Genomic DNA, 18183 nt, shown 5'->3' on the forward strand with positions numbered 1-18183 from the left:
CGTCGAAGCAACGAAGGTTTGTAATAGGTATTCTTGCAATCGTTATTCGTTGATTTTACATAGTGCACCGCAACCACAGGACTGTTCCTTACTACAAAATGTTCAAAATCTTGAAAATTTTTAAGATCCTACTGAGAAGGAAAATTTCTCAAAACTTCCAGAATACGACTCTTTGCGAAATTTCTCGAAATGTTTTCTATAAAAAAGGATAAGAAATATTAGTGCCGTTTGATATTCGTTGCCTAGCGCCAATATATTGAATTAGTTTATAAATAATGTTGCAGTTATTGAATAAATAGTTTTAAAAAATGCGTTCATCCGACTGCTAGCCGTACAGGTGTGAACACAGCATAATGCTGTGAGATCACTTTGACAGCAAAACGGGATTTGACAGCGCTCTGCTGCCAAACATGGGCAGCTGTCAAAACAAAGAAAAAAAGCAAATATTTTGTATTTCTCAAAAGTTACGTGAAGTTGCGAAGTTTCGTAGCGAAATCTCGCTGGTTTGATACATTTTTTTTCACGAAAAGTACAACACCTTACCGTAGTGTCCGAGTCGAACGATCGACAGTGCCGTGATGTCTTCGTTTGATTTAAAGAATGAGTCGGAAGTAAAGGAATACATTGAAAAGCTGGGCGTGGAATACCGGTTTGGTTGCTACTCGGAGAAAAAACCGGAAGGTAGGTATGGGAAACGAATCTTCCCGCTCGGAACACGTTTTAAATTGGTTTCTCTATTCCCATCGTTCATTGTCCAGTTTGTCACCTGCTTGGCGATTACCTGGAGGGCATCCGGAAAGATTTTGAGAAGGCGGCCAAAGTGTACCGATCGAACTGCGACGACTACAACTACGGCAAGAGCTGCCTGAAGTATGGCAACTACAGCTTCCTCGGCAAGGGCCGCGCCTCCGACAAGGGCGATCCGGCAAAGGCTTATAGCTACTACGAGAAGGGCTGCACACTGAACGATCCGGACGCCTGCCTGCACAGCGGTCTGCTGCTGGTGTCGAAGGTAATGCCGAAAGAGATCACCCGCGACGTACCGAAGGGATTCGAGCTGCTAAAGAAAAGCTGCGAGATGAACAACTCGGGCGCCTGTTTCTACCTGTCCGGTATGTACATTTCCGGCGTGCTCAAGGACGAGTACAGCCAGGCGAAGAAGGACGCGCAGACGGGTGAGCAAACGGCGGCCGGACACAAATCGTCCATCGAACCGACACGACCTCCGGGTGCGTACGTGGTGGAACGCGACATGGAGAAAGCGTTCGGTTTTGCGTACAAGGCTTGCGAACTGCGGAACATGTACGCCTGTGCCAACCTCAGCCAGATGTACGCGAAAGGTGACGGAACGCCACGCGACGAAAAGAAGGCTGAAATTTACAAAAAGATGGCCCTGGAGATGCAGGACGAGGTAAAAAAGCAGCAGCAACTGACATTCCAACAAGGGCTGAACCCGACGTAGATCAACGAGACGGACACCAGTCGAATCGGTAGCAAGCGAAAAGGGACGCAGCTGAGAGGAAATGAGTGTAGTAGAAGGATTGCGTTTGTTATCTTGCACGAGAATTTCCCTTCGTCAGCGAGGGAAACCGTAGCAAAGCCACTTATAGTGTTTGGTTAATTTTTAGTATTTTTCTTTGCCGTGTGAAAGCGTGTGTGTGCGTGTGTGCTCCGTGGACTGATTGATCCAGTCTATGTAGGTTGAATGCAGATAATAAATGTTGTTTCAGTTAGGAAGAAAAAGCAAACAGCAGATAGGCAGTTGTGTTACTGTTACGCGAACTGTTTCTTTATTTTACTCCGGACCTCGAGCGGAAACTCCACCACCCGCTCCATGCTGCACCGCCGGCAGAATGTGGCCCCATAGAAGAAACTACACTCGGTCGCCTTGCACACGGTCCGCCGGCAAAGGTTGCAGTCTGCGCCCAGGATGAGATAGTGTTCGCTGGCCGGTTTGTCCGGTACGGCACTCGGCGGTGGTGCGAACGGATCCCGCATTACGTAACAATCCTCCGGCAGCTCGATCTTCGCCGCAAACGGTGGCCGACGGCCCCGATAGTCGCAGGACTCGTTCAGTCCGCACAGCTCGCACCGGAAAGCGATCGATGGGATGGCCGGCGTTTCCGGGGCGCCCGTTTGTTTGTCTTGGATTTTTTCTTCCGTCGAAGAAGGCTTTGCTGTCATCATCTGTCAAGCGAATCGGAGAATGCAAGGAAGAATGGAAATCAAACTAAGCTCGTTTATCGAAGTATTTTCCTATTAGTGTCGTGTATTCGTTTCTTTGGGCCACCAGAACGGTTTCCTGGTGCGGCAGGCAATTGGATCGCTAACGCCTGCAACATTCACCGACAGTTGTCCATCGGGGAGCACCTTTTCGATGCGCAACAATCCGAGCCCCATGCTACCGGCTAAACCGCGTAACTTTCCCACAACCGCCCCGTCTTTGTTTTTAATTTCCGCATCCTGGAGTGCTTCCGATGGAACGTCTTTCACCGGTGGGGGTTCCTTGAATTCGAGCGGCATGAGGCGCTTCCGGATGACACCCGTGTGATACGTTCGTGCGGTCAGTTCCTGCCCGATGTAGCATCCCTTGTGAAAGCTGACACCGTGCAGGTAATCACAGTTACACTCGAGTGGGAAACACTTGCCATCCGGAAGATTTTCGCCACCCTCCCCAACACCGAGCGCATAACGAAATGCTGTGTACGGCAGAGGGTCGGTACCGTTCGTCGGGGCCATCGATGAACCCGGGAACATTTTGTGCAGCTGTTCCATTGCTTCGTTTTCATTTGCGTTGGAGGAAAGCACACGATAACCGAGCCGTGTGAGACGGGGATCTTTGAACGGATGCAGCTGGTCTGCGGCCACGGGAAGGTTTTTATCGGAGGCTGTTTCTTCAGTCGACGGGGCTTCCTCGTGTGTAACTCCATCTCGGAATGCAACCCACAAACGGAACGTGTCGTCTGCTATTACATCAACCTTCTTCTTCAACCGATACAGTCGCAGGTGCTTTTCCAACCGACCCGCCACGCTGCTATCACACTCGAGCAGATAATCATGCTGCTCGCCTTTTGGCCGTTTGTAGATCAGTGCGTCACAGAACACTCGCCCGTTGGCTTTGAGAAACATCGAGTATATCGCACCGCCGTGCTCGAAATGCCGCATATCGTTCGTCATAAGACCCTGTAGGAAGCTGGCGGAGTCGGTTCCGTGCACTCGTATGAACGATCGGTCGGCCAGTGGTTGAAGTGTGAGAGGTTTGTGCGTTGAAACGGATTGATGGCGCAGCTGTAGTCCACATTGTGGTCGCACCGGGAGTCTGATGAATGTGCCGGCAACAATGGAGCTTCGGAGCAGCATTTCGATGTGTTTTCTTTTGCTGACTGGAAAAATATTTTAATGCGCATCTGTGCGCCCAAATAAAACGATACATAGGGCGTCGATACTTACTATCGCTGGCTTATTTGCAAAAAATTATCCTTTTGCCGGCGTTCGAAGTGAACTCTGCCTTTTATCTTCGTAGGAAAACAGTAAACATTGCATCAGCTGTTGGAGTTGTCAAAGTTGACATTAGTGGTAAAACAAAACATTTACCTTTTGGTCAAAACCTTGCGAAAATACCAATTTGTGAATAACTTTTTGGATTTTCAACCGATTTTAATAATTCACCTCTCAGTTGAAAGGTCTTTGTAAGTGTTGTGTAGGCACCTTGGGCGCGCGCGTAACGCTTCCGCTCAACCCTGTCCTTGTTGACTGGGTTTTCGATGTGGAGAGTCCTTGCCGTGGAGCGCTCGAGAAGATCGGCCCCGAGCTCTCTCGCTTCCCAACCGCGCACCGGCACGGACGTACGGCAGCGCTGGCCGCAATACACCGGATACACACACGCGCGTTATAATTTTAACTTGTAACTTTGTACGTAATTAGTAATAAAGTTTTAATCATTTTATGTAAACCAACAAACCATAACAGTGGCGACGAGGATGGGATACCCTGTTGCGTGAGGTTTATCGCTACATCACGAATGGCTGGCCAAATAATATCACATATGGCGCAGATTTGGCTCGATTCTACAACAGGAAGGAAGCACTTACAACCGTGGATGGCTGCATCCTTTTTGGGGAGAGGGTGGTGATCCCTACATCGCTACAGAAAAGATGCCTTACTCAACTACATCGAGGACATCCGGGCATCCAGAGGATGGAGGCAATCGCACGCAGTTTTGTATACTGGCCATCATTGGACGGGGACATTGCCGATCGCAACTTTCTACTAAAACCGTTAGGGTGTGCAGTGTACAAACCAACAGCAAGTTTGTCGAAGCTATCATCAATGGAAGAAGCATACGGTTGCAATTGGATACGGCATCGGACATTACCATCATCAGCCATACTGCATGGGCGATTTTAGGAAAGCCGCCATTGATTAGATCTACAGTGTGTGCAAAAACAGCATCAAACGAGCAACTCGAATTATTGGGTGAATTCAAAGCGGAAGTCACAATATGCAATACTACGAAGCCAGCGATCATCCGCGTGGCCCAGGTCGGTCTACTTTTATTGGGAGCTGATTTAGTAGACTTGTTTGCACTTGGCTCCGTTCCGATGGATACATTTTGCGCTAAAATTTCGTCCAATACGCATACTTTGACAAAGTCGCGACTTATCAGCAAGCACGCGAAGCCGGAGCCTGAGTACATGATTGCGAGTATAAAGCTCGAGGAAGCCATTAGTTCCGTAGTCGTACATTCATTAAACGCCTTCCCAATCAATTTTAGAGAAGTCACAACGGCTACGGGAAACGATACCCTGTTGCGTGAGGTTTATCGCTACATCACGAATGGCTGGCCAAATAATATCACATATGGCGCAGATTTGGCTCGATTCTACAACAGGAAGGAAGCACTTACAACCGTGGATGGCTGCATCCTTTTTGGGGAGAGGGTGGTGATCCCTACATCGCTACAGAAAAGATGCCTTACTCAACTACATCGAGGACATCCGGGCATCCAGAGGATGGAGGCAATCGCACGCAGTTTTGTATACTGGCCATCATTGGACGGGGACATTGCCGATCGCGTCGCTGCATGCGAGGCGTGCCAAGACGCAGCTAAATCTCCACCGGTAGAGACATCATCGCGTTGGCCCAAACCATCTGGACCTTGGGACAGGGTTCACATCGATTACGCGGGACCAGTCGATGGAGCATATTTCCTGGTCGTAATCGATGCATTCTCCAAGTGGCCCGAAATCATAAAAACTGGAAGCATCACAGCGTCGTCAACGATAAGTATTTTGCGAGGAATATTTTCAAGATTCGGACCACCGGTTACACTGGTCAGCGACAATGGCACGCAGTTTGTTAGCGGAGCTTTCAAGGAGTTCTGTAGCAGCAACGGTATAAAACATATCACAACCGCGCCATTCCACCCACAATCGAATGGCCAAGCCGAGCGGTTTGTGGATACTCTAAAGCGTGCCTTAAAGAAGATTCGAGTGGGAGCCACATCACTCGAAGAGGCTTTGGATCTATTCCTTCATACTTACAGATCCACACCGAATGCAGTCCTGGAACAGCGCACTCCAGCGGAGGTAATGTTGGGCCGGGAGATCAGGACCATTCATCATTTGCTGCGCCCTTCAGCATCATCAGAGTCTACGGCAGAGAACGGTTCTCTTAAATGGCATCCGGGCGATCCAGTTTATGCCAAGGTGTACCGGAGGAACTCTTGGAGTTGGATCGCTGGGAGAATCGTCCGCAGCATCGGACGTGTTATGTTCGAGGTCATCACCGAAAACCAGAGGAAGCTCCGTCGGCACGTGGATCAACTCCGTCGACGCACTACGGCTTCTTCGAATCATGCGGAGCAGGATTGGGATCAACTTCCACTTCACGTATTGCTGGACGCGTGGAACTTGCCCGGGATACGACAGACATCCCACCAACCTGGAGCATCGGAGCCCTCGGTTTCATCCCAACCGGAGGTCGAATCATCAGCATCGCTAGCAGCGCCACCGCAGCAACAGGCGCGACGTCCGCCTCCTGTCACAGCGAACGACAACTACCAGCAGCCGCTACTACCACGACGTTCTTCTAGGAATAGAAGACTGCCTCGTAGGTTCACCGCGTATCGGCTGACTTAAAAGGGGGAGGTGTTGTGTAGGCACCTTGGGCGCGCGCGTAACGCTTCCGCTCAACCCTGTCCTTGTTGACTGGGTTTTCGATGTGGAGAGTCCTTGCCGTGGAGCGCTCGAGAAGATCGGCCCCGAGCTCTCTCGCTTCCCAACCGCGCACCGGCACGGACGTACGGCAGCGCTGGCCGCAATACACCGGATACACACACGCGCGTTATAATTTTAACTTGTAACTTTGTACGTAATTAGTAATAAAGTTTTAATCATTTTATGTAAACCAACAAACCATAACAGTAAGATTCACACTTGCACAAACGAGTTTGTATTTTATGATTTAAAAAAATCGGCAAGATAAATATAACACCCAAACTCCCACCTTCAACAGTTGATTGTATGAACCTTAAACATGCTCCTGCTGATCCTGCTACCCTGGTACGAGAGTGACCGAACTGGTTCGTTTTCCTTGTGATGTCGGGACCTTTTTCGAGACCAGCTCGACAAATCTCATCTGGAGAAGAAATGTATGCTCCTATCACTCCCCCAAGCTGCAAACGTCACTTTAAAAGACGTCTTTTAGTGGTCTTTTAATAGATTAAAAGACCGTTAAAAGACGTCTAAATAACACGGTTAAAAGACCGCATATGTCAAAACGTGGGGATTTCGAAAATTCGAAATAAAAAATTGTCCCTCCTTTTTTCGAACACCCACGTCTCTGAAGCAGCAGGCAACCGAGGAACAAGGAGGCGGGCTACTGCACCACCAGCCGTTCCAGAAGTAGGAGCTGTGACGCTGTACGGGAGGTGACAGTCGACGAGACTAGCCGCAGTCCTCTGACGGCGGCGAAGGAAGCGGCCGTCTCGGAGGCCTCGACGTCGGGCCGCTAACCGGAGGTAGGTTGTCCTGTAGGTGCCAGCTGATGCGTTCAGACAGGAGCTTTCTAGCGCAAGAGCTTTGCGAGAGCCAGGCGGCTTTGGGCGTCAATACTCTTCAATGAGCCATGCCCCAACCACTGGCTTAAACCTCTTCTTTCGATCTTTCGAAGATTCCCTTGATGTTAAACAAAAAAACACTGATTGTTATACAAACAATTATGGCTGAAGATGAAAGCGGGATCACTGCGTTGAGTTAATCTTCCGAACGATGATACGAACATTACCTCTGCCTCAGCTGTGTCGTCTGCTGTTGCCGAACCTTCTTGCAAGTTGTTGTTTTCTTCACTGTGATTAATTTTTTCACCCTCTTCGCTCATTGTATCGATTGGATGCTTTAAAATACACTGATCTGTGATGCTACGATAGTCAGCTGCATGAAATAAACAACCAAATATTTACGATTCTCATCGTGCCTGTTTCGCTTTGACAGAAATACAATGCAAGGAAGAAAAATAAGAACCTCCTAAACCAGATTGAAATTTACACGAAATGCACTTAAATCCCGCTTGACAGTATGTAACTACACGGACACAAGCAGAAGCCAAGTGCAGTAAAAACCATTCAAACTCCTCAACCCTGTATTGTAAATTGAGTCAATCGGTCTTTTAAGCCAGACCTTGCAGATTGGGCTACTTCCTTGTTACAAAAGCGACCGAGCTGGTTCGTTTTCCGTGCGATTGCGGGACCTTTTGTGAGACGACGGAATCCCACCTTGAGAAGAAGGTTGTATAAACCTTTGCCATGCTCTTGCTGTTCCTGCGACCCTGGTATCCAGCCGACCGAACTGGTTCGTTTTTGGATCGTTTTCCGTGCTCGCGATTTCGATTTCGGGACCTTTTTCATACCAGGATCGCAGATGCGTAGCGGAGGTTGCGCAAAACCTTACGAATCTTATCGTCATGACTGTGGAATGGTATTGGGATCACATTTAAATTGGTTTTTTGATAATTGAATGCAATCAATCGCTTATTAACCTGCAGCTCGAGAAAAATACTTACCGTATTTTATGCATTCATTTATTTTATTGCATTCGTGTTTTTTGACGTGTAATTTTCGTAAAAAATTAATGCAACTTGCATGCAACTTTTGTCCACTTTCTTAGGGCTTGCATGCAAGTTTTCCCGGAAGTGCTCCAGAAAAAAACATTCGGAAAAACTTGCATGCAAGTTGCATGCAAGTGGCATGCATTTTTTCCAATTTTTTAATCACTTGCATGCTAGGTTTTTCAAAATTTTAAACAAAAATCTGCAGTTTTCTTTACAAACTTGCATGAAAAGGACACGCAATTTTTTCCGATTGTTTAAAAGCCGCGAGTGTAAACAGAATTGTTTTACACTTCTTTTCAGAAGTCGGTTTACGCCTAGATTGCATAGGAAATCTGCTGCAAAAGAAGGGGTAAAAGAATCCTGAAAAGAAGAGCGGGCAGTTGTGAAGCGAATTCTTTTACGGCCCCAAAATAACGCCAAAATTCCTCGTTGGGGTGTCGACATCCGCCTGTATAAACAAATGATAAGTATAAATATAGACAACGTTGACTTTTATATATTAGATTCCATTAATTTCTTTCGCTAGTTGTACAATGAAATAATCAACACAAACTAGTGGGAAGTTGGTTTTTGTTATGGTTTTTATTTTCTCGCAGTCTGCAGAATCATCATGAACATCATTAATACGAGCTTAAATTCCATTCCTCCGTCACCGTTCCTCCGGTCGATCCAATTATTGTTCAAGGGAATCTTCGCGGACCAGGCGACTCCTTGCCTTGGGGCCTTAGACACTTCGAAATTTAGGTTTGTGTTTGATTTATCACTAGACTTTGTTTGAATACACTTACGAACATTAACCTTGGTTTTTTTTGTTGTGGGTGGTTGTTTGCTGTTTTGTAGTACACTAGAATTATTTACGGTGATGTTTTTTTTTCTTTTATGTATATTTGTGTGTTTTGCTGCGGGGGGTGTGTGTGAGAGAGGTGTACTTTTATTTTTCATTATTTTTCGTTTATTCTTTAAGTTCGTAACCCCACTTCCATCTTAGTATTTACCTTCATTATTGTTTTACGTTTATATGTTTGAACAGGACTAGATTACTTGTATTTCCGTCATCCGTGTACTCGTCTACACCGTTCTGTGTGTGTTTTTTTTGTTCCTTATCCTTTCCCCCCCCCCCCATTCCATATTTTGTGATGAACCACACCCAAACCCACCCTACGACCCCCTTCTCTCACTTCCATCGTGTATCGTGCAATGGAATCGTCCTCTACACATCCTCATACCTTTTGTGTCCAACTTCTTAATTTCTCTCTCCTTGGTTTACTGTTTTTTTTTGGTCAATCAATTCGATTCGCGATCCCCCCGTTCGAGGACACCTGTTCCCCATCCTTTCGCGGGGCACTTGTTCTTCTTCCTCCTTCCCATAAATTCACAAACTCACACGCACACACACACATGCACACGCACACCGAGAGGGAAGATGCTTCTTAGAAACGTAAAAATACTAGACAACCACACGTCGGACCATATCCGTCGGACGCTGGTGTGTTTAAATATGGTACACAAATTATACAGGGCATTCCGTTTCTTAGTATAGTTTTAATCAACTCCTCCGTTATCATTTCCTCAAGTTCCTTCCACATTCCCTAGTGTGCTTATTGTATTGTGTATTCAAGACTTTCAAGACAAGAAAACGGACTTCGATGAATGTTGACGATTTGTTTCCCTCCCCCCTTCCACGTTTTCCACTTGGTCCGGGGTGTTTGTCCCGTTGTTCTTTTTCGGTTGTAGCGTGATGTAAGGTTTGCAGACCCAGATGCAAAGCATTAGGTAAATGGAGCCCGAGGTCTCTCCCCCCGGCGGAAGAAGAGGGTGAGTATGGGACATACACTCATACAAACATACACACACACACACATAGAAGGACATGCTCCTCCAACTGCCACCATTCGATCCCCGGAGCAATTACAAGCCGATTGTTGAAATAACATAATTTTGATGAAATGTTGAACCAGAAGCGAGATGATGTTTGGCTTTTGCTTTTTTAAAAAGATGGCACGCTAGTAGTAGCAGCAGTTTGTGGTAGTAACAGTAGTAGAAATAGTAGTAGTGGTGGTAGTAGTAATATTCCGTTTAGCGGTAGTAACATGTTTAGCTAGTTTTTCAGCGGTAAATGATGGGGCGCGCGACTATAGTTCGACTATATTTACACGATTGAACGGAAGGAATGATTGTGGTGATTGTGGGTAGAGTAAAGATGGGCACGGGGAAGATAATTTCTATCGTTTTTTCATCGCGGGGGAAGTGAACGGCCTTCTTATGGTTTGCAAGTGAAGTCCGTCGCATATTACTTGCAAGTATTTTTTTGTATGATTTTGCATCATCGCATGTAATTCTACCGATTCTATTTCCTCCATTCACTTAAACACGCTGTATTGTATTTTTTTGCTGTTACCAACTAAAGGAACTAGAACTGAGTGAAGGAGAAAACCCCCATGCACAAAGATTGGTGGTTTGTTGGTTGCGGGTGACCAGTGTGACAAACGAAGAAAAATTTCAAACAAAAGTACTCTACTGGCATTCCTTTTCTATTCTAGGCTCTAAACGAGAGAAAGGGAACTGAAACAAATAATCCAACGCTCTTCACAAATCATTGGCTACATCTAGATGGTTTCCGAACGGATACGTGTGTTTTTTCTCTTATTTTTGTTGTGTTATCCTTAAGAAACGAAGGATGTTGGTAAATGGCAGGATGTTGTAAACGAAAGGTTCTGTAGAAGAGGGGCAAACCCATTCGCAACCCACACCACGGCCACTTCTTGTCACCGTTGATCGATTTTTTTACTTCTAAGGCTAACGTTTCCCGTTTTGCGATCAACAGGGAGCTTCAAATTTCATTTCCTCATTCGAATCATTTCCTTTGGAGGGATTTGTTTTTGAGAAATAGAACAAACATTTCTTCTTCTCACACACTTCGGGCACCTTCCGAAGAGATTCTCTTAATCGAAACACGTTCTTCGCTCTACGAACTAGTATTTACAAAAAAAGGAAAAACAATCAAACAATCGTACACATAAAATGATACAACAAATATAAAATACAGCTGCTCCAAAGGAGGCTCTGGAGGAAGGTGAAATTTAAAGTACTCCTGTTGATGCGAGTCGCATTCCTTAGCAGCTTAACGTATATCGATCAAGGTGGCCGTTGAGACGGTGGTGGAGAACGACTCCATGGCAACGATCTGCTCAGGCTGTTGCTGCTTCAGTTGCGCTTCGCTTAGACTTCCGTCGAGCGACCATAGTTGCCGCCGGTCGAGGGCGCACCAGCGCCGCTGGGAGGGGCCCCCGGGGCCGAGGTGCCGCTAGAGACTCCCGCACTGGCTGTTAGAGCTGCTACCGTAGCGGCATCTTCGGTACGGGAGGGTTTCCGCTCGCGCCGTATAGCTCCACTGCTGTTGCTGTTGCTGCTGCTGTTGCTCGGGATGATGGTGGTAGTGGTCACTGCGGCCCCGGTGATGTTGCCGTTGTTCAGGAGCTGGTGCGGGTGCGGATGCTGATGCGGATGCTGCGACATCATAGGACCAGGACCAGCAGTATGCGGATGGTGCAGGTTGGTAGTAGCCGGTGGTGCTGCCGCTGCCTGCTGAGAGGACACCGATGGACCCACCGAAACGATCACTCCGGTGGAAGGGGCCACCGCCGGATGCAGATGATGATGGTGCTGCGACGCCTGCTGCGACTGCTGGTGCTGTTGATGGTGATGGATTTGCTGATGATAGATGGCACCCATGAGGGCAGCGGGATGCTGCCCGGCATGCATGATTATCTGACCGGAGGTGTTGCTATGCGGGAGCATTCGTACTTTGATATCGCTACGTGAGCCAGTGCTTGCGGAGGTGGATTGAAATGATATCGACATTCCACTATCTAACGAGCCGACGCTACCACGGCGTTGCGGTTTTTCATTGCCAACTAAACGATGGATGCAAATTTTGCGCGGCGATTTGCGGTAGAGTTTTTTTTTTCAAGACACAAGACACACAAGAAAGGTTTTCACAAGAACGGTCACGAGAGAAAAAAGAGAGAAACGAAACGAAAAGAAAAGAAGAAAAAACAGCGCTGTGGTGAAATGATGCTTGCCCAATGATGATGAATGATGAATGCATAAAAATGACTTGCGGCGCGAGTCGTCAGTAGTAGGTGAGTATATTATTTTATCGTTTTTAGGATGAAGGATGAAAATGGAACTGGCGAAAAAGCCGTGGCGAAGGACGGGGGGGGAAAGGACAGAGAAGAAATGGTACACGAGCGGGGGGAATGGGGGCTTTTGTTAAGTCTTGCCTCACAGTTGGTTGGTTAAAGGAGTATGCACAGTTATGTTAGCAAATTTTATAAAAGAAAACATAGTACAACACAAAAACCCATCGACCCAAAAGACAGGAATGTTGTAGAGGTTGTTCATTCCGAGGAGGGACTTACTAAAGTCGGAACCAAGTAGGGGATTCGTTCTTCATTTCCTGGTTTAGGCTACGCTTTCCTTCTTACCTCACTATTGGTTGATATCACAATTTCACGATGATCGCTCGATCGTCGTAGTTCGCTTTTTTGAAAAGCCATTGCTATAGCAGGACCTTTTCACTTGGAATAATCTCTCCCAAATACGGTATTACTTATAAGACCGCCATCTTTCCAATGGTAACTACGTTCACAAACATCTCTGCCAGTCCTACATTACAGAAGGATGGAGGAAAGTTTTCTTGCTTTTTGGCACCTTGTTGGAACGGAATTATCCTTACTTAGTATAGGTTATGTACTACTTAAGTAGGGAATAGATATTTATCACAAAATTGCTGTGCACCATGGACCTTCATTCTACGCGCTTGTTGAAACCGTTTCCGTAAACCTAACTTTATTCGATGAACGATGCAACATCCCTACGTTCCTTCATCAAACCCTTGTTTTGCCTTTTGTAAAAAACGATGTATTTCAACGAATCCTTGTATTTCATTTTCGTTTGGGGGTTGTTCCTCCAAGTGCAAGCAAATGAGTGTAAGCAAACACAACAATGAGAAACTGATGATAGTAGTGTCTAGTTCTGGGGGATTTTGAAATGATTTGATAAACTCATTCCGTGTGCCTTTTTGTTTTGCTTGTGCAGCACGAACTAACTTTGCGGAAGCTCTTTATGACAGAGAAGCGTTACGCAGCACAAACGAATAACGAGAACAATCAACAACTGCAGGGAGAGAGAATGGTTTGTCTAAGCCTGCTAGGAAAAAAGCGTGGGCAAACGTGTTGGCGCAAAGTAACAAAAAAAACATAACCTAAAAACACGTCGGTACGCACTACCTCTCTCTCGCTCCCTCGTTGTAAAAGCAAACGGAAGTAACCGAAATGTAACGAAACTGTGCAGGTTGTTGTTCCTTCCCGTGGTGGGTTGCGGAAGTGAACGGATGCAAGGATGGAGAAGTTCGGGGGGTATGGATGGAGTTCGTAGGTGAAGTAGTAGGTGGTAGCAGTAGTGGTACAAGGTACTGGTTGGTTTGGTGGTGGTGTTTGGTAGGTAGCAACGTGACGGAAGTTCTTCGAGGTACTTAACAACTCCTCCCAGCGCGCGCGCCCGCCGCCCGTTCAGAATGACTTACATTGTTCGTGCATATCGAGGAGCGAGTTGCTGAGGGCGCTGCGCTTCAGCTGCGCCTCGCTGTGGGTGTGCGCGAGTCCACACTCGTTCGGCGAGACCCCGCCGACACCGGTCAGCGCACCGAGCGTACCACTGCCGGGCGGGTACTGGCCGGCGCACACCTCCACGTCGGCGACGCCACTGTCGCGGTTCTCGCTGTTGTTGGCACGGGTTCCGCGGGCCGACTTCTGCCGCTCGAGTTCGGCTTCGATGCGAAGCGTCTCCATTTCGTCCATCTCGCTGATCGACTCGCGCAGATCCTCGGCGAACTTGCACCGGTCGTGCTCGTTGCGAGCGTTGAACGTTACCAGCACCTTGCCGTCGACCTTCTGCGACAGGCGGATGCAGAACTGATAGTCTAAAAGTGGACGAAGAGAAAACGGGATTAGTTCCTCTTCCTGACACTCCTGATAGTTTGCCTTTACTTACTTGGAACATCGAGCAGTGTAACGACCATTCCACAAAGCGTATAGCTGTTGCGGAACGTGTACGTGACGGAGGACTTCTTCTTGCTGAAGATCTTCGTGATGACGAGCAGATCGTTGAACAGGAACACCTCCCTCTGGTGTACGCCCGGCCGTTCCTTCTTGTTGATGTCCGGAATCTCGTACAGGCGACAGTAGCACACGAGCCGCCGGTGGGGCAACGCCAGGTTCGGCTTCTTGCCTACGATCGTTGCCTGCACCTTCATGACCTGCGTCACGTGATCGGAGCCGGGTTTGAACTCGTTCGCCTTGACCCGCTCATAGATGCCGTTCAGCATGTCCCGATCGATGTCGTGACAATCGTCGATGCCACGCAGGTTCTTGATGAAGTCGTCGCACCGCATTCGCCGCTCCGGCTTCAGGTTCGGCGTGTGCAGATCCGTGTTGAGCATGATGATGGCAAACGCCAGCACAAACACGGTGTCGTGCGAGCGTAGCCGCGACACGATGTCACTGTTGCACTGGCAGTAGCGGGCCGAGAACACCTCCATCAACCGTTCGATCTTTTGCGCCTCACCCGGCATCCGGAAGTAGCCCTGGAACTTGCGCAGCGCCACATCGACCTGCATGCCGGACAGGTCCAGTTCGCCGGCGAAGCAGTCCAGCACCGCCATATTGAACGGATTCTGCAGGTTGCCCAGGTACTCGCCGATCATCTGCCGCGAGAGACCCTTGCGCGAGATCAGGAAGCGGGCGACGCCCTGCGGTGTGTTCTCGAGGAAGCCCTTCCGGATGAGATAGGTGATTCCGCGCTCCGGTTTCTTGTTGAACAAGTTCAGCCCGACGCGGTACTGCCGCTTGCGGATTGTCTCCGACACCTTGTAGCTGGTCGGCGTGTGGACGATCTGATCGTGCTGTTCCATCGAGTACTGGGCGGCGCTCGTGTGCGAGCTGAGGCATTCACTTTCGATGCTGGCGATGGTGGCGTTGGCACTTACGCCTCCACCCGTCGACGCCGTTACACCGCCGGCCGTCGTGACCGAGGTGCTCGAGAGGGATCTGCCAGCGACCACCACCTGCGCCACCTCCGTGCTGCTTGCACTCATCAGCATATGATCGGGCGATTGGGCCGGCAGCATCGGGATGCTTCCACTCTGGCTGCTGCCGGGGCCCTTGCGCTTCCACTGCGGTGAACTCGACCGATCCGAGCCGATCTCCGGCCCAATGCTAACCCCCGCGAGACCACGTTCCGCCGACGCCGACGAATCGCTGCCGGAAGACTGCACCGAGCTGAGACTTCCGTTCTCCGCCGTCTTGCACAATCCGTTCGGACGCAGCGAACGACTGGGTGTGTGCTGACCCGCTCCTCCCGGTCCCGTGATGCTGCTCGTGCGCTTCGGCACCTCCGGCGGCACTTTGCGTCCACTGGCGCTCGACGTGCTTCCGCTGCTGCCACCCGAGCTGCCGATTCCGATACCGCGCGGGCGCATGTAGATCTGGGCGGCCGTGTAGTGCGGCGTGTACGGGCTTTGGTGCGTGCTGGCCGTCTGCGAGTTCCACGACAGGTTCATCGACGACACGGTCGAGTCCAGCTGGGAGCTACTGCTCGCTCCGCTCACGTTCAAATCTTGCGATCCGTACTGACTTTGGTACTGGTGCTGCTGCTGCTGATGGTGATGCAGGGCGGCCGCATGCTGTAACGAGGCCTGGGGCGACGGGGACACACCCACCGGTGCATAGCCGTAACCGGCGGCAAGTTGTGCTTGTTGTGCGGCCTGCAGTTGCGCCTGCTGTTGATGGAGGATGTTGACATGTGGATGAGAGTACTGTTGCTGTTGTTGCTGTTGTTGCTGGGATGCGGTTCCCGTGACCATTTGGGTTGGGCTCTGACTCCACGAGGTGATGGGAGCCGGTGCGGGTGAGGCCGTTCCGGATTGGCTGCGTGGAATCGGGCTCGAATCCATACGGCGTTCCCGTAGCGACATCGAACGAACGGGCGTTACCCGATGATGCAACGTTCCGGGAGGTGTCGCAGAAATTCTACAATGAAATGAAAAGGAATTAGCACCCGGTGTGTGGTGGTTACTTCTGAAGCGGAAAAACTTACGTCGCACAGACACGTTGCTGGCCAACCATGGTACCGTCCTCGGTAGCATAGATCTGACCATCCTCCAGCTGATGGTGCGAGTGATGGATCATGTCCAGCTCACCGCCTTGCTGCTGCTGCTGCTGCTGCTGTTGTTGCTGCACCCTACGGCTCATGCGTTTCTCCGCCTTAGCCATCGCCGTGATCGAGGCAAACTTCTTCACCATCGTGTAGTGGCGGAAGGCGCGCTGAATCGTAAGGGCCGCGTTTCGTGCCTTCACTCCGCCGTACTTGCGCTCCAACAGTTCGATCTGCTTGTCCAACAGATCCTGCGACAGTTCATACCTGAAGGCGAGAGAAGCGAGAGAGAGAGAGAAATGAATATCAACAAAGCTCGATATCGGGGTAGATCCCTCACACAAGAAACCTATTCCCGGTTCGGAGGTTATGCGACAACTACCGACGGCGAACTGCGTATTAATTAAGCCGAAATGCTCGGGAAAAACCAGTGCTCGCGTTGGGGGGAAAAGCCATATCTCATCATGTCGCTACCCTTTTTTTCCCTCCTCCCTCTCGGTGGACAAACACTTGCATTGGAAAGGGTATCTAAATTTAGAGCTAAACCGTTCCAACTCCTCGTCCAAACGACGGGGGGCAAAAGTGACCGACCGAAATGCTACCGCTACACCATCGGTTGGCATCCTCTTCAAGAACCCTTCTCTATATGGGGAAAAGTGGGATCACCTGTCATCTATGGAATATTATAAGTAATGGGGGGGAGGTGTACCCGATCCTCCTCCGTCGCAGAATGAGATCAACCGGGATGAAGTTGAAGATGAAGACTGTCGGTTTCACTTTGGACACACCATCCATTTCCTGGAGACCCCACCATCGAACGCACAAGGGACATTTATTAGCCACCGTTCGGACGTCGTCCATCATTAACCGACTTTCCCCCTCCCCTCCCAGCTTCCCATCTTCTGCCAAACGCGGAGTTTCCGAAAATTTAATTAACACACTCTTCCGATTCGCCTCAACGATTTTTTTTTTTGGCTGCCAATGGAAAAAAGAGAAATGCTTCAATAAGCGGCGCAACCCCCGGAATTCGGTGGAGGGAAAAACCAATGAAAATGAACTGACGATGGGAAAAGCGAATTTTTTAATTTTGCCTCCAACGACCGCTTGCAGGTGTCGCTCATGTGTGTATGTGTCTGAGGTATTTGCGTGCCTAACGGACTGTGAATCCGCACTATAAATAACGGACCACAAGGGGGATGTGCTGTTAAATTTTACGAGTTTAGCACCCCGCACTTTATTATAGTTTAGCTAAAGTCAGCGAAATCCGTTTTTCCAGCGACCTTTCCCAAGGGCGATGGTTTCCCGCCTCCCCCCCCCCTTTCCGGGGAAGAAGTAGAACAAAACGTGAGTACTTCGGTTCGGATTTGCTCCCCATTTTTTTTTTCTTCGTTTTTGCTAACTGTTCCCAATCCATTCATGTGAGAATCATAAATTTTAGGTTGGAAAAGAAAAACACAAATGCTTCCCTCAAGAACGATGGGCAACATTTTTGATGGATGAAGCCGGTAATATCAATTGGGCGTGCAATTTTCCACCCGAAAACATGCGGATTACAGAAGCGTGGAAAGGAAAAGAAGAAGAAGAATGAAAGTGTTAGTACAAAACTGTAATTCGCAGTAGAGACCATTAGTAATTCAAACACGTCAAGAGAATTCATTCAAGAAACAAGAAACAAGAGAGTGTGTTTCCAAATGGGTTCAACTAACGGACCATGATTACTTTTTTGCAAATGTGCCATCTTTTAGTTACCAATTCTTGTTTAAAGGCCAAAGGGCGGTTAGAAAATGGATATCGGCCAAGTCCATTACCGGGAATGTCTATGTTAATATTAATAACTTATATGGAAGAAGAGAGAAAGTT

At 48.7% G+C, this 18183-nt stretch overlaps 4 protein-coding genes across 4 annotated transcripts in view; 1 reads left to right on the forward strand and 3 right to left on the reverse strand.

Moving 5' to 3' along the window:
* Positions 1–476: 476 nt before the first annotated feature.
* On the forward strand, positions 477–1481 carry LOC131287517 (cytochrome c oxidase assembly factor 7 homolog). The gene is made up of 2 exons (XM_058316576.1): positions 477–681; positions 759–1481. The coding sequence occupies exons 1-2, from the start codon at positions 579–581 to the stop codon at positions 1460–1462; spliced, it is 807 nt and encodes a 268-aa protein (XP_058172559.1). The 5' UTR covers positions 477–578; the 3' UTR covers positions 1463–1481.
* Positions 1482–1773: 292 nt separating this feature from the next.
* On the reverse strand, positions 1774–3488 carry LOC131287016 (cysteine-rich DPF motif domain-containing protein 1). The gene is made up of 2 exons (XM_058316030.1): positions 3451–3488; positions 1774–2187 (listed from the first exon to the last, which is right to left on the reverse strand). Exon 2 carries the CDS (start codon positions 2185–2187, stop codon positions 1774–1776), a length of 414 nt encoding a protein of 137 aa, XP_058172013.1. The 5' UTR covers positions 3451–3488.
* LOC131287015 (putative transferase CAF17, mitochondrial) lies at positions 2129–3377 on the reverse strand. Its single transcript, XM_058316028.1, has one exon. It carries the CDS (start codon positions 3358–3360, stop codon positions 2260–2262), a length of 1101 nt encoding a protein of 366 aa, XP_058172011.1. The 5' UTR covers positions 3361–3377; the 3' UTR covers positions 2129–2259.
* Positions 3489–11299: 7811 nt separating the features above from the next.
* Positions 11300–18183, reverse strand: part of LOC131284089 (uncharacterized) — a 55170-nt gene continuing 48286 nt past the window's right edge. The window contains exons 3-6 of the mRNA XM_058312945.1: positions 16267–16590; positions 14164–16199; positions 13697–14092; positions 11300–12023 (exon numbers count right to left, since the gene is read on the reverse strand). Coding sequence (XP_058168928.1) covers positions 11329–12023; positions 13697–14092; positions 14164–16199; positions 16267–16590 — 3451 coding nt within the window. The 3' untranslated portion in view covers positions 11300–11328. The remainder of the gene's footprint in view (positions 12024–13696; positions 14093–14163; positions 16200–16266; positions 16591–18183) is intronic.

Source organism: Anopheles ziemanni, chromosome 3, assembly GCF_943734765.1.
Source record: "Anopheles ziemanni chromosome 3, idAnoZiCoDA_A2_x.2, whole genome shotgun sequence".
Classification (NCBI taxonomy): Eukaryota; Metazoa; Arthropoda; class Insecta; order Diptera; family Culicidae; genus Anopheles; species Anopheles ziemanni.

Coding starts and splice junctions, on each gene's coding strand:
- LOC131287016 (XM_058316030.1), bottom strand. CDS start 2,187: ATGATGACAGCAAAGCCTTCTTCGACGGAAGAAAAAATCCAAGACAAA.
- LOC131287015 (XM_058316028.1), bottom strand. CDS start 3,360: ATGCTGCTCCGAAGCTCCATTGTTGCCGGCACATTCATCAGACTCCCG.
- LOC131287517 (XM_058316576.1), top strand. CDS start 579: ATGTCTTCGTTTGATTTAAAGAATGAGTCGGAAGTAAAGGAATACATT. Junction 682..758: donor CTCGGAGAAAAAACCGGAAG/GTAGGTATGGGA, acceptor TTCATTGTCCAG/TTTGTCACCTGCTTGGCGAT.